This window comes from Paramisgurnus dabryanus, chromosome 17 (genome assembly GCF_030506205.2).
Source record: "Paramisgurnus dabryanus chromosome 17, PD_genome_1.1, whole genome shotgun sequence".
Lineage (NCBI taxonomy): Eukaryota > Metazoa > Chordata > Actinopteri > Cypriniformes > Cobitidae > Paramisgurnus > Paramisgurnus dabryanus.
This window is the reverse complement of record NC_133353.1, coordinates 5,844,591-5,860,458: the sequence shown is the minus strand read 5'-3', so window position 1 is coordinate 5,860,458 and position 15,868 is coordinate 5,844,591. Positions and strand designations below refer to the sequence as shown.

Sequence of the window (15,868 nt, the reverse complement as noted above, 5' to 3'; positions counted from 1 at the left end):
TTATGAAGGTTTAAATAAAATAAAACAAAATTAACCAACTGCAGTTGAATTGATATTAATTGGAATGCACAACCAAAAAATGAGATTTCTGAAAAATTATTAGATTAGAATTATCTCGTTTTGCAACGAAACTATTAAAATAATAATAAAATAAGTCTGTAAAACTAAATAAATTATTAATACAAACACGGATCCACTGTTTGAGTTTACGTACGGTAGTTAGAAGCGTTTGTGCTAAAAAAAATAAGCTCCTAAAAATTTATTTTTAAAAAATATTTAAAAAAAAATAATATAATGCATAATTTTGAGTCAGGAACAACGTGTTTAAAAAAGTTTGGTTTATTGAAATACATTTCAGTACATTTTAATGATTTTTTTTCACAATATTTTTGATATCCTGATAAAAAAAATGTCAGGTGGTACAACCAATCATTGTCTATTTGCCAGATAAGTTTTAATGCGCTCCCTGTGTAATGCTGATTGTTTGTTTATTTGATAGTGGCATTTAAAATTATAATCCTGAAAGTATCAAACAACTTTACCATAAAACTAGCATTTGAAAACTATAAATTTAAGAACAAACCTTTTTTTTATTAAAGTATAATAACAATTATAGTCAACCTTAGCTTGCATTTATTAAAACTAAAATTATTAGCTAAATTAGTGTTGGGCGCCCCATTGTGAGATCGTCGATACACGATAGTATTAGGGGCAATAGTTTACAAATTTTTTTTATTTGTTAATTTTTTACTCATTTATGACAAGCCACTTCATTGGTGGACAAAAAAGGCTAATTTACTCTAAAGGCAACACCTTAATGACCGAAACCTTCTTAAAACTGATGCCATTAATCCGAGCGCATCATTAAAGCCCAGGCGCTCTGAAATATCCTGCGTGCCAGGTAGTGGAAACAACACAATTGCTGCTTTTAACAACCTCTCTAGTGCAAGGTAATGGCACGAGGAAAAGTCCGAGTCATGCGCATTACAAGTTCAGTTGCTAGAAAGTGTCCATGCCGCGCACGTTCAGGTCCGAGCAAGAATTCAAGACGCACGCATTACAAGTCGAGGTGAATGAATCCGCGCACGTTACAAGCTATCTCACGCAAACTGAAGCCAACAAACCCTCTCATGAGAGGAAAAGCATGCACGAAAAAAATGGCTGGGTTATTTTTGACTCATAATGGGTAAATATTGGACAGAACACACCGTTGGGTTAAAATTGACCCAATGCTGGGTTGTTTTAGCCCAACTGTTGGGTTATTATAATCATGGTTGCATAACAACAACCCAGCATGTGTTCTGTCCAATATTTACCCATTATTGGTAAAAAATAACCAAGCCATTTTTAGGGTCCAATGCGCATGTTAATGTGAAACTATTATGATAATAATAATAACTATCGCCAACTATCGTCATGAAAGCCAACTATCAGCTATATATCTGACTATAGTCTATCTGATAGTATCGTCTATCAGCACAACCCTAAGCTAAATTATTATTATTTTTTATGTTTTTTTATTTCTTAGGGGCATTCATAGCAGCTGCACCCTTAGACTTTCTGGTTGCACCACCTGACCTCTGCAATAAATTTATTTACATTTAGCAGACTTCTACTTGGATGCTAGTATAAGCTTGTGATATTAAATTCATAAATATACTTTTTAAATACAACTAAAATGTGTTCGATAAAATAGCAATTTTTTCTAGTTTTACATTGGTTGTACCACCTGACATAGAAAGTGTACATTAAAGTAGCTATTTTTTCAGTATTTGAGAGAAATCTACAAACTTTTCATTTAGCCATAAACCACTTGGGGTTCACTGGATGATGTGATATCATGTTTACTGTTTTTACTTGTTAACTTCTTAATAAAAGGCACATGATTACGGTTGTACTACCTTGACATTTGAAAACACCCAAATTGCTGGACAAAAGTTTTTCAATTATTCCAACAACTACTGATATTTGTGAAGTTTGTTTAAAGGTTTCGAACATAAAATAATGCCAAAGTATATTATTTTGAATTTTTTATCATTTAAACTATTTTAACCAGCAAATTAATACGGACACAGTTGCACCACCTGACATTTTACAAGTTTGGGATTCCAAAACAAAAATTTTTGTTTATTATTAAAAAATACTGTCAATGTATTTTCTGAAAATGTATCTATATGAAAAATGTTTCTAAATGGGTTATATAAAAAATAAAATGACATGTCATGAATTTATCAAGTTATTTTTATAATACATTATGTCATTAACCCTTATGTTTCTGTCCTTACTATCACTGTAATACTGTACATTTTTTATAAAAAGTCATCTGCTAAATGACAAAGCTCAAAAGGATGTAGTTTGTCAGGCACTAGGGGTTTATGTCTGCACAATCAAACAGGCTACATTTAAACAGAGAGTGAAATATCTACCCCTGTGTTTTCCGCAGGATACAGGAGTGGATTAACAACACACTTAAACAGCCTAAACCTGCCTCTGCCAAAGCCCTGAAGTCTGCACATCCATCGCCCCAATGCAGCAGAGATAACATCAACACGCTGTTTACAGGCAAGGACACAGCGCGACCCCAATACTCACGTAACAGGGATATTAAAGACAGACACACTGGTGCAGATGGAGCCCACACACACCCACCCACCCATTACTTCACCTCCCAACACACTTCAGAGTGACTGTAAAGGACGTTCGCTGTACTTTAAACCAGTGTGTCTGTCCAAAACACATTCACGCACATCTGGCAGACCGGGAGGGCGATTTGGAAGCGACTGTTTTGTATCTAAACCAAAAGACAAAGAAGTTCAGCCAGAGTGCGCCAGCGTGTTGTGTCGTCCCTGTTTGCAGGAAAGCAGGTTATGGACGCACACGCCCCATTACATAGAGACGCGGGTCTGGACTCGGCACATTAACGGCGAACGAGGAGGCTGGCATTAGCATAAATCTGCTGCGAGCGCAGCAATCTGTTTTTTTTTCAGCCTTCCATGCAAAGCAGGGGAAACATAAGCTTTACGATTTCCATAATTTGGCTGAAGGGCATCCAAACAGTGGCTCAGGAGCAAGAAGCACTGACTCATCTGGAATGCACAAATACTTCTGATAGCAAACATGTGGGCTCCGCTGCAGGACTGTCAACGGAGGAAAGACATTTGAATGCCGCAACCTCAAAAGAGAGCGTGCGAAACACGAAACGAGATTGAACAGATTAGTGCAATGATGGACAGGGAGAGATGCTATTATGTGCAATTCACGAACCAGAGAGGCCGCGAGGCATGCGAAGAAAACAAAGACCCAAATGAGGAGACAGAATTTGCCTCAGAATGAATGGGAGCGTGCAATTCACTGACTTTACCAAACCTGAGGTTACTAGGTACTGGTACGAGAAAAGAGATTGAAACAAAAAAGCACATGAATATGTGCACACATGACCGCTTGTGCAACCACATGCACTTTAAATGCAACAAACAAAGTCACGTATGAATCTCAGGAGCCACCACAAGAGCAATTTCTCTTTCAATCAATAAACTATAAAAAAACGTTCACTCTTGAGACAGCAAGACAGCGTGAGCGAAAGATGCTGCAAGTGAACTTGCGCATGCATATTAAGGGTCTTTGCAATGGCCATTTCTTATAAAAAAAAAAATAGATAGGATAAATAAAAAACGGCTTTTGCAAATAGCACAGAAACACAAAATTGTTCTGTATAAAATGAAACACCCAGCTGCTGATTCGATCGCCATTTTCTCCTCTCCACAGAGCAGAACTGGCTAAGCAGATTTGCGAAAAGCTGCCCGCTGTAGCTCGCGTGTGACTGTGACTCGGGGGCCGTCAGCGGATGAGACGAACAGAACATCTGCAGCAGATGAAAGGCTCACTCTCCATTCCCATGAGGCACCCTGCAATTCCCACTGTCCTCCCCGGAGAGTCACGGAAGAGGGGAAATTAGGCCAGCTCTAATCTACAGCCCTCCAGAGACCCAGGCTGAGCATTGGCGAGTCAATCCAATCCAGACTGGGCCGGTCTGGTACCCTTTGCTTTACAGATACCCCGCAAAACTGGCTGGGGAAGTTTTTAATGAGAGTCTGGAACTTTCGCACATTTGGTGTGACGGGAAATAGGACAGCACCAGTGGACGTGTAAGAAACTATTAAAACGCCCGGGGAATCACCTTGGTGTGAATATTACCCCGACTGCTAATATAACGTATATGATTCAAATGCTTTCTGTCGGTGAAGGGTCCCAAAAAACGTATCAGGAGATGTGATGCTTCACTTTTATTAGACAGAACTTCGATGAGACTGATAGCCGTGACTTTGAGAATGAAATTGAGACTTAATTTACTGGGCACTTTAAAATTACTACACCAGAAAATTCAACTTTCCAGATCCAGACTTATGCTGCGTACACACCAAATGCGGGGCATCGCGTTACTCGCTCTAGATTACTCGCGGGATGTAACTTTGTGTCATGCGAATTTTTCGCTCGAGTTGAATATTTTCAACTTGGGCGAAAACGCGTTTGAGGCGAATAAGCGCGTGTTTTCGCGGCAAACGAGCCAACCATATAGCATCATTCGAAATGCCCCACGCGAGAATGCATCTGATCGCATCTTTGCATTGACTTTGTATGTAATCTACTTGCGCAAATTGTTGAACTCGCTTCTGGTGTGAACCCAAAGTTAAAAGTTGACACTAAAGGTAGTATTGCGCGAACGTATGCGCGTGCTCAAACATACAGCTTTGCAAAGTATAGTTTATTTGACTCGTACGTCTATACCGACGTTCAACGCATGTGCATTGCGACAAAATGCAATGCATCTCCTGACCTACATCCTACATTGTCACGGAGCCGCAAAATCCGGCGCTGCACATGCAGTACGGGCGCAGTCTTCTGATGACGAAAATTGCTTCACGTGCACTTAACGCGGATGTTAGCGCAGATGTAAATAATAAACTGTACTTCAGCCTTAACATAATTTTTTTATATTTCTATCATTTCAAATGCGTGAGGCATTCGAATTGATTTAGAATTTTGATTGGCTATCAACGTTTTATTGTTAATGAGCTGGAAAAGTCGCACTAAAATGTCAGAGTAACTATAAAGATTTTTCTGTAATTATCAGATTATACTCTGAGCCAATCACATTGGATGCAATGATTTGTTTCTATGGCAACAGCCATAATTCCAATCGGATCCATGTGTGGCTATTCAAAATATTTATTCACTACCGTATTTTCAGGACTATAAGTCACACTTTTTTCATAGTTTGGCGGGCCCTGGAACTTATAGTCAGGTGTGACTTACAGTATAGGTCAAAATGAATTCATATGAACCAAGAGAAACAATTACCGTCTACAGCCGCGAGAGTCCGCTCTATGCTGCTCCTGTATTTATGTGATTCAATGGATTCAGTGATGTGGAATGACTTTGGGACCTTTTTGAACATGATTTGGCTTATTGTGTTAATTTAGCCTATTTAGCCTGCCAGGTATATTCTGTATGCTATTGTGTATCGTGAAAATAACTGTTTATGTTACTTTAACATGTACGGACACCTATTCATCCCGCTGTTCTGTGCTATTGTTTAGTTGAATAACTTGCCTTTCCAGATTAAATGTCTGTTCTTCGGCTTGGTTTTTGTGAAATCATTTTCTAAATAAACACGACGTCTAGTCCACTTTTACTTGTATATGTTTTTTCCTCTTCAAAACGCATATTTGACTGTTGCGACTTATACTCCGAAGCAACTTATAGTCCGGAAAATATGGTAAATACTAGTGATGCACCGATGTATCGGCTGCCGATATTTATCGGCCGATTTTTGATGAATTTGAAACCATCGGCATATCGGCAATAGCACGAGAAAGGCCGATACCGATTCTTTATTAATTAACTGCATAAAGAAATCCATTATATGTAAAAAAAAAAATAATGAGTTAATGTTGTTAATAAAATAAATGCTAAATAGCAAAAACCACCTTTGAAGGTTGTCATGCTGTCTTATTATTTTTGTTTTAGCTTAATTTGTGCCTCTCTTATTATGTTGGTCAGTTGAATGTTCATTAGATCAAATCCATGTTCAGTAAAAATAATTTGATGCAAAAATAAACTAGCTAATAGACCAACTGTATAGTATTGTATACAAGTGTTTAATATCGGTATCGGCATCGGTATCGGCCAGAAGTTGTCTGTTTAAATCTGTATCGGCCCAAAAAAATCCTATCGGTGCATCCCTAGTAAATACATTTTTTTTGGATGTCAAATCTTTGGTGTTCCCAGACTATGTATGTGAAGTTTTACCTCAAAATACCATATAGATAATTTATTATAACATGTTAAAATTGCCACTTTGTAGGTATGAGCAAAATTGCGCCATTTTTGGGTGTGTCCTTTAAAATGCAAATGAGCTGATCTCTTTGCAGTGTCATGGATGGATAGTCCAGATTAAGGGGTGGTATTATCCCCTTCTGACATCACAAGGAGAGTCAGATTTCAATGACCTATTTTTTCACAATGGTTTACTGGGTTGATCTTAATTACATTTTCTAGGTTGATATAAACACTGCTGGGGATCCAAATATAGCACTTTAACATGGAAAAAGTCAGATTTTTATGATATGTCCCCTTTAATGTACTGTATATATGATTATGTGAAATGTTCACAAGTAATTAAAATAGCAAATATGCCAAATACAGACATACCACTTTTCTCAGACGTTCCGGGAGTCTCATGCATATTGATAGCGGCTCCCTGAGGTTGTTTTAGTGCGAATGATGTAAAATATTTCCAAAATCAATTATTCGAGAATGTGCGAGGTTTTCAAGGTCTCAGTCTGAAGTGTGCGTGACAAGACGAAGAGAGATAGTGACAGAGAGCGTATCATGATTACGCTAGTCTCTTTTTCAGTTTTCGCTGTAGACGAGCTTACAATCGACCTCTTTCTCTCTATCTTCAGTTCAGTATACCACTAAAGTTAATTTACACTGAAATGTCCAAAAAAAAAAAACAGGAAATACTACATTATTTAAAGTGTACCCCTGCTTAAAAGGGATAAAAATATGTTTTAGGTGTCATTAATTCATTCATTAGGTATCATTTGTTTCAATAGCATAACATAATACAGTATTACATTAATATTTATTTGGGGCGGGGGTTATATAAATTCTAGTTGTTTTTTGGGGGGGTTGGTGAGCTCCCTCCCTGAAATGAGTTTCGGCAGATTGGGATGTCAATTCTGTACAATATTCAATTTCTAACGTTCACGACAATGACGACAGAAACGCTTCATTAAAGTAATTCTCAACATAAAATAAACACAATAAAAGCAATATTGCCGTGAAATTCAGATTATAAAGTCAGCGGTGAGATGAACCTAAGAGGTGATATGAGAATAAGGGAAATTGAAAGACACCGTTCAGGGCCACTGCATTGCAGATGTGATTAGCCGAGGCTTTGTTCACTGTAGCGTAGCTCAGATCAAAGGTCAGAACGGCAGACAGACGACAGCCCGCAAAACCACCACCTGCCATTTCAATGTACTCTGCAGTTTCATTTAATTTTCAATAGCCTCGGTCACCATTCCGGAAACATTTGGATACAGTAAACAATTTAACCTGGGTAAAGGTGCTTAGTCACTGCTATTTATTAGAGCGATACCTTTTAATTACCTCTTCAGTCCATTGCAGAAAATAATAAAGACCGTGAACAAACTAAAGGATCGTTTCGGCGCCATGGGGTCGCCTCAAAAAAGAAAAAAGGGGGTGGGTTAAAAAAATAATCTCATAATAACGAACACAAAATGTTTTCACTATTTGCAATTACTGCCCTAAAAAGCGGCTCGTAAAACACAGCAGTGTTTTCATACGCACGATTGTTCAGGCTAATAAAAAGAATTACCTCCAACCGGACAAGGTCGGAGCCGAGACGGGGGTTGCGGTGATTTGAACTGGGAAAATGGGAGCGATAGAAAGCATTAATGTCCCTGACAGTGAAGTGATTAAAAGAGAGCGGCGTTGGAAGGCTTTTTAATGAGTGGACGGGAAGCCGTAATGAAGAGCCTCGACTCACGGCCCTGAAATGTCTGTCTAATTAAGTCCGTTCTTTAATGCGGCGGCGCCCTCGCGTACCGTCTGAGGAGGAACAATTTTATGACTGCAGCATTCGGAGGCTGTCGCAAGCCGCATTGGATGTCTTTGTCGCAGAATGACCAAACGTTCGAGAGATAACAAAATGCAAAAATGATGTGCCGTATTCAAAAGACGGGTAGTTTGGGCTTTACTTATGAACTTAAACCCTGGATACTTTGAACTTTAGCTGCACACCTGTGAATAGAGTGAGAAAGAGCATCTACAAAGATTAATGGTGGTTTACCTAAGGGTATGGCCATGGGAATGAGGTAGCCATGCACTGGGGAACCAGGCTGATGTTGTTGGGTAGAGTCATTGGGCTGGAAGAGGAAATGGGGTTTAAAGACTGAAGACTGCAGGGCAGACGCACCACCTACGTTTGGATTAGTTTGGGTTTTAGACGACTTCATTACAACCCCTGGAAATTAAACATAACAAAAATAAAAGTGAAAATAAGGTAAGGGGAAAATTGTTTCTCATTGAAGATCATGAATACATTCCTACTCACCTTTAACAGTCTCGATGACTTTGGGTCGTTGAGTTTTGGATTTAGGCGTAGGTGAATTGAATCGAAGGTAAGGTGCCTTCTTTAGAGTTCGTCGATGACCCTCGTAAAGAGATTTTCCGTAAAGCTTGGCCAGATATTCCTGATCATCCTGAGCTTTCACAACCACTGGCTGGACCTGAAAGAAGAATGAACTTCCTCCATCAATAAAAATTTGGGAATTCTATAATAAAATGTAATTTCTACAAGCAAACATGGTGAAATGTATACACTTCTGAATAAACACAAACACTCACTGTCAGTGCAAAACACTGTAATACACACATTACATGCCAATATATATTGAAATCACCGTAATATTGAAAATATGCTTATAGCAATGGTTACATTTACAATAACTGAATGAATTGAATACTTCAAAAATTAAAGTATCGTCAAAGATTTAAGTTGAGGCAGAAATCAGAAAGACTGGTGATACAAAGAGAATGATGCTTTGTTTTCCCCAGAAATAATCTAAAGCATGTAAGTTGTTACTAAAATGTTTTTTTTTTAAACATATAATTGAATTTTACAAACTTAAAGGTGCCAAATAATGCATTGAAATAACATGATACATTTTTCTCTGATATCTGCATAGAAGTTTTGTGGCTTTATTAAGTGCAAAAATTATACAGAAACGTTTTGTACATGTCTATTTACAATCCTTTAATTTTCCCTTTGTGTGTGTTTAAACAGACCTGTTTGAGCTTGTATCAGACGAAGATACAGATTTTGAGGAATAATCAATTATTATAAAATTATTTGTTAAATTAATTATTGTTAAATTGTTAATGGCCGTTTCTGAGTGGTATGTTTGTGTGTTTTTTTCAGTATGGACCTGCAAAATGTAACTGTAACGTCAATAGTAGAATTTCAGCCTGAACGCTAGCATATAGCGCTAACTCAGCAATCACAACTTTGTTTTTAGCATTGTAACAACATTGTAATTAATCTAATTTGTAATTTAAATGTCATTACCATGACAGAACTCGTATTATTCATCTATGCCTAAGTAAATACAGTTTTACATTCTACAGCACCTTTAAAGCATTATCATATCACCTGTCTTAATGTGTGTGCTTACCGCCAACGACTTTGTCGCTGTGTGCCGCTAGTCTTTTTTAATGAGGTCGTTAAGCGGCATTCAGAATTCTGGTTGTCCTATTAACAACTTTAACTCTAAACTTTCCTATGAGTAAATGACGAAAGACGGAGGATGTGACCTCCACTGCTTGGTTAGTTGTCGTTCCTGAAAGTCGCTCGTCAATTTGCATAAAGTTGCATTGTTCTTAGCTCAAGTTAAATTAACTTAAGTTTATAAATAATTTTAACTTTCTTGACTAGTGAGGAATTGCTATAAATTACAAAAATAAAGTTGAAATACCTTAAGCATATTTTTTATAATTTATAGCAACTCCTAACTAGTTGTGTTGAAATTAATTGCAAACTCAAGTTGAGTAAACGTAATTTTTTTATTTATTTATGTACAACAAATAATCTTTTACAGTGGCTGTTTCTCAATTCCAAGAACGCAAAGAACGGACTTGCGTTCTCGTGGAGATCGGTCTTGCCAGGTGACCTTGAAAGAACGAACTCAGAAGGTCGCGAGAACACAGAATGCACTTGTGAGAATTGCGATGTGTGCAATCTTCCTGATGGTCACGTGACCTCCCCAGATTCAACAACGCAATATTCATTAAGTGACAAACATACCATTATCTGTATTTTTATATACATTGTTATATTTTCTATTATGTCATTTTGTAATCATTTCAGATACCTTGTCAAGAAATAATAATTTAATCTAAAATAAGAAACTCAATAAAGATAAGTTGTTCTATGCCAATAAAACATACATTTAAATATCAAATTTGCCTGTTTTTAATAATTAAAATGTTTACAACTAGGGTGACCATACGTGCCATTCTCCCCGGACCCGTCCTGTCCAGGATTTCGGGTGCGTCTTTTGGAACTCGTATTTGTCGACCGCATACGTCATAGAGGATTATTATTATTGTTACAGAAAAACAACCGTTACATTTTAAGTTAAGAATGAAACAACGATTGTATATCTTATGTTTTTAACTGAATGGCGTATGCGGTCAACAAATACGACTTCCGGAAGACGCACCGAAATCCTAGACAGGATGCGTCCGGGAAGAATGGCACGTATGGTCACCCTATTACAACTTAGTTAAGTTGTGTGTAGTACTTCTTTCTTCTGCCATTGTTTTGCCACAATGACTTCTGGGGTGTAAAGCGATTTTAGCTCGCACGTCTGCACTTGATGAATCCTCGACATCAAGAACACATCCGGGTATTTTCATGCGTACTGTGTACTTGCATTCGTGAGAATAGGAAACGAACTTCGACGGTTAATGATGATGTATAGCAAGAACACAAGATCGCTAAAGAACGCATATTGAGAAACAGCCATTGTGTCGGCAATGTTCACTCGCGCTCATTTCCCTGGAAACTGCACAACTTCCATTGAAATTCGATCGAGTGTGCACGCAACTTTATATCGCATTTTAGCAAGTTATCACATTGCATTTTTCTTTCATTTCATGCAGCCCTAATTTACATGGTAATCCAGATACTATACTATAATCATAGTGATCTCTGATAATATCAGACACTAATTTTAAGTGAAACATACAGTACATGTGAAACAGTACAATCTACAGTATCTACACTACACGAAACACGGTACACTTTACTATAACATTATACTTCAAGTGTACAAAATAATACACATGCTCATGTAAAAAGCTACTAGCGACCCAACAGAGCTTTATCTGCCTACACCTTTAATGATAGCAATAAACTCGCTTCATGCTTGGAAACCTTTCAGATAACCAATGAATGTGTTGCTAGGTTAGGAATCTTCCACTGAGATACCAGGCAACAGGGACAGACTTTAACAGGACCTGGTGTGTACCAAACACAGATAAGACAGGCCTGCCTATTGTATTCACAATCCTTTATATTTAGTAAATTAGTGTCAGGGCAACATATGGATGCTAACAAGTCGTCATGAGATACTGGGTTTTCATCCAGATGCACAATTTTAGGAGTGTTGTGCTGTAGTCAGGTCACAGCGATACGTAAACAACAGATACGGCAAACAAACAGGTAAACAGATTTTAAAATTCATTTTCACAATTACAGACAGATGCTTAGGAGCAAAGCCAAAACAGCCTGTTGTAAGGCTTCATTACAAAACCTAGTAAGCTTAGCTAGCCTACTCTTTGAACATAAAATTATGACTTAAAATGCTGTCTAGGTAGGCAACTCACTAGGTTTTGGAGTGGAATGATTTGTGGGAACACACATTAGATAATGCTGTGCTTGCTCACCATCTCTTGGTTGAGTTCAGGTTTAGTTCTGACACACAGAGTGGGTTGTTTCCCATGCGTCAGTGAGTTTTCTGCCTGTGCTCTTACTGAGCCTCTCAGAGAGGTTTTCTTCTCCACTGCAGAGGTTTGACCTCCTCCTCTTCCTCTCAGCGTAGCCCCGCGGCCGGTCCTGCTCCCCTGGCCCGTCTGCACCATTTTAGTGACTGCAGCATTGTTGCTCTCCACAGTCCTCTTCTCAGTAACAGAGCTCTCCCTCGCCAGCTCATCCTGCCAGGAGACAGAAAGAGAGCGTGTTGGAGTCAAAAAAGCTTAAACGTGTGCACAAAAGCTTTTGTTCGAAACCGGCAAAGCCCATGGTTTTCTAAGGCCAAATAATTAATTTAAAGGAAGAGTTTAACAAAATATATAAATTCTCAATTTACTCTCATGCAATCACAGATCTACAGTATATGACTTCCTTACTTCAGTTGAAAAACACAAAACATTATTTTATATTAAAATGCAGTCATGTTTTCTTCTTATACTTAAAATGGCAAAGCAACATCCATCCATCATTAAAGTAATTCAAACAACTCCAGTGGTTTCATAAATGTCTTATGATTTGTATTAATTATGATGGCACGTTGAAGTCTCATTGGTTCTTGTATTTCACGCGAGCGATTTGACATTATCGATGTGCAGCCATATTTGACCTCACTGCACTGATATGTATGTTGTAACACTAGTATGGGAACATATTCACACTTTTAACAAGTTAGCTTGCATATCATTAGCATATTGGCTGTTTATTATAAAGTACCAAGGGTCTGTTGAATCCTTTATTCTGATTGGCAGAGAAATGTTTCATGGGGGTGAATTCTTTTCTGTAAACCACACACCTAACCTGTCAAATGTCTTTAAAATAGGCACCAGTGCGATGTTTGTGGTAACCATGGTATAAGAGGAATAATTGACTCCATGGGCCCTATCTTGCACCCAGCGCAATTGACTTTGTCAGTGACGCATGTATCATTCGTATTTTGCACCGGCGCACAGCGGGTTTTTCTCTCCACAGACGCACGTCGGCAAACTAGGGAATGAACTTGTGCTCCCTGGGCGGTTTAGCGCAAAAAGGAGGCGTGTTGCGGCGCAAACCATCTCTTATGCTATTTTGCAGTTTCAAAAAACAATTGCGCTACTAACCAAAAAAAACTAGTCTAAAGTCAGTGGCGCGTTGCGCGTGGTTCAATATGCTATTTTAAGGGCGCATGCTTGACCATAATGTATAGCGTGCACAACGCGCACACACTTTGCTTATCTAATCTACACAGATGCAACAGTTATTTTTGCAAATCATAAATTGTTACAATAAAAAATATTAACACATGAGATAAGGGAAATCATAGTGGTGAGCATTGTAGTGATAGTTTTTATTTATTGTGTGGCTGCGTTAAAAAATTCTCATGCAAATAACGATTAAAATATTTTCATAAGTTTGTTGTGTGGCTGTATTATGTTTATTTTATGTAAATAATCATTAAAATGTTTTCATAAGAAACCTTAATGTATATGAACTTGATTTGTAAGAGTACTTTGGGGTTGGACCTTGCTTGCGTTTCTTGGGTCCGATTTCAAAGTCCCCAAACCCTTTCAGCGGTGAGGGTGGATGCAGCGATGTCCTCTGCTGGCGTCAGGTCATGTGTAGAGGCAGATCCACCTCCCATTACACGGCGTGCCCGATTTATGCTGGCAAGCTTGGGATTCCCCCGTCTCCTGACATCATTGTAGCGCTTGGCACAACGATGGGGATGCCAGCTGATGAGACAATTGTGGCTATTTGGGCGGGTTTCTCCTATCCTCATACAAAAAAACTTCTCTGTCTTTGACTGCTCTTACAAGAACGTCTGTCTCCTTGGCTGTGAATTGCTCCTGGCGTGCGCCTGGTAAATCCGTCATAATAATAAAAAACCCGCCATAGAACTTGCGCCCTTGCGTTTAAAGGTAATGTTGGATAGCGTTCTGATTGGTTTATTTGACGTTACGCCCAAACCACACCTATGAATAATGAACCTACTTCAGACCAACCTCTTATTGATTTGCGCCTGGCGCAAGAGTTATTTCTCCCGCCGGGAAAATAGCAACAGCGCCCAAGATCCGCCTACAAAGTCACTTGCGCTTTGCTAAGAAAGCTAAGAAAGAGTCTGGCACTGCAAAATTGACTTCAGTTTAAAGTTAAATCCACACGATTGGTTGAGGAGGCTTTCCAGTCCCCGGCATGCTTTGCCTGCATTACGAGAGCATTTTTTTTAAGATTAAGTGATATTTTATGTGGTTTTAGTAAAGACTCAATAGTGTTAAACATTAATTTATGTTGGAGATTTAGAAGAGTTTGCTATTTTTTAGTTTTGTGTTTACCATTGTCCAAAAGTGTAGTGCCTGTGCTTAGGCTGTAGGTCAGATGTGTTGTTTTATCATATAAACAATTACTGTGTGAAAGTTAGCGGTGAGCTCAATCTCTTCACACTGGTCTTAAATTTACATGTTTCTGTGACTTTTGAACAAAAATTAAATGGAGACATTTGTTTTAAGTACAGTTGTTTTATGTATGGTGTACCTAAATATTAAATTAAATTGTAATTTATAAATATTTTCTTTACTTAAAAAGTTTGATGTAATCAGTTTCAACAAAGGATTTAAGCACTCTGAACTTGTCGGGTTTTACAGTGAGTGCAACCCTCACAAAATATCTGAAAACTTATTTAGACATTCCTCTAAAAAATATATTTCTTGAGGTAAATGAACATTGATGGATTGTGTAAAAACATGAGACTGCATTGTAGGGTATAAGAAGAGATGAGAATACAAACTCACATGAATCTCTTTGCTGAGTGTATTGATCCAGGCATCAACTGTCTTCTTTATCCTCAGTTCTTCACTAACATCTCTAAAGGACAGAAGACACATGACAGGCCATCAACATTTAGCAAATGTCCTTAAAGACAAGACAGAAGCCGACAATAGCAACATTATTTTTCAACCCTGTTTTCCAAAACTGCTCTTGTCTTGTTTTCAAGGGTTTTAAAACAACTATTATCCATCATCTCTAAGTTTTAAAACAACTACTATCCATCTTTTCTAAGTTTTGACCTAATTTCTAAAATTATTTTTATCTTCCTGTTTATGGTAATATTTTAATGTTTAAAATATCAGTCGTGTCATTTCTCAGCATAAAACTAATTTATAGTACCAGCCAAAATTTAAAACATTTAGAGATGATGGTGTAAATTTCATTTATTATGTTAAAAAGAATAAACAAATCACAAATTGAGTTTCTATGTCTCAAAACAAAACAATTCTGCCTGTGACTGAAACCACGGCTGCTGTTCTGTGCATAATATTCAGACATAAACATAGACAAAATCACATAGTTCACACCTTTACCAGCATAATTATCTCCGTGTTCACGTACTAAACGTCTCAAAAAGCAAATCCCAATGTGGCTCGACATCTGCAGGCAAAGCTAATCTAAATGTAGCATACTGCGCTTAGAGACGAAACGGTCTTCTAGCATTTCTCCGCAGCACACATTATGCTAATGCCCTGCTGTCTGCTGGCCTGTTAGTCCATCTCTGCATCGTTTATTGCACTGTATATAAATCACAGAGACAAGAAGCTGAGTGACATTCCCAGCATGCCGTCTGTAGCACCAACACCTGACGTATCTATTGCCTGATTCATTCCTCTTTGAGATCTTGTTTTGAGTTTCAGCTCGTAACACATGGGGGTTTGTAAGGTCTGGGAGTCTGTGCTTGTGTGTAGGATGCACAATGGAGTTATGTTGGAAAACACA

The 15,868-nt window shown here is 38.1% G+C and overlaps 1 protein-coding gene across 4 annotated transcripts in view; it reads right to left on the bottom strand.

The window, feature by feature from the left end:
* kiaa0586 (KIAA0586 ortholog) overlaps positions 1-15,868 on the bottom strand; it is a 152,139-nt gene that overhangs the window by 61,136 nt on the left and 75,135 nt on the right. For all 4 annotated transcript variants that reach the window (XM_065253671.1, XM_065253670.1, XM_065253672.1 and 1 more), the window contains exons 14-17: positions 14,890-14,962; positions 12,040-12,306; positions 8,645-8,819; positions 8,381-8,554 (exon numbers count right to left, since the gene is read on the bottom strand). In XM_065253671.1, coding sequence (XP_065109743.1) covers positions 8,381-8,554; positions 8,645-8,819; positions 12,040-12,306; positions 14,890-14,962 — 689 coding nt within the window. The remainder of the gene's footprint in view (positions 1-8,380; positions 8,555-8,644; positions 8,820-12,039; positions 12,307-14,889; positions 14,963-15,868) is intronic.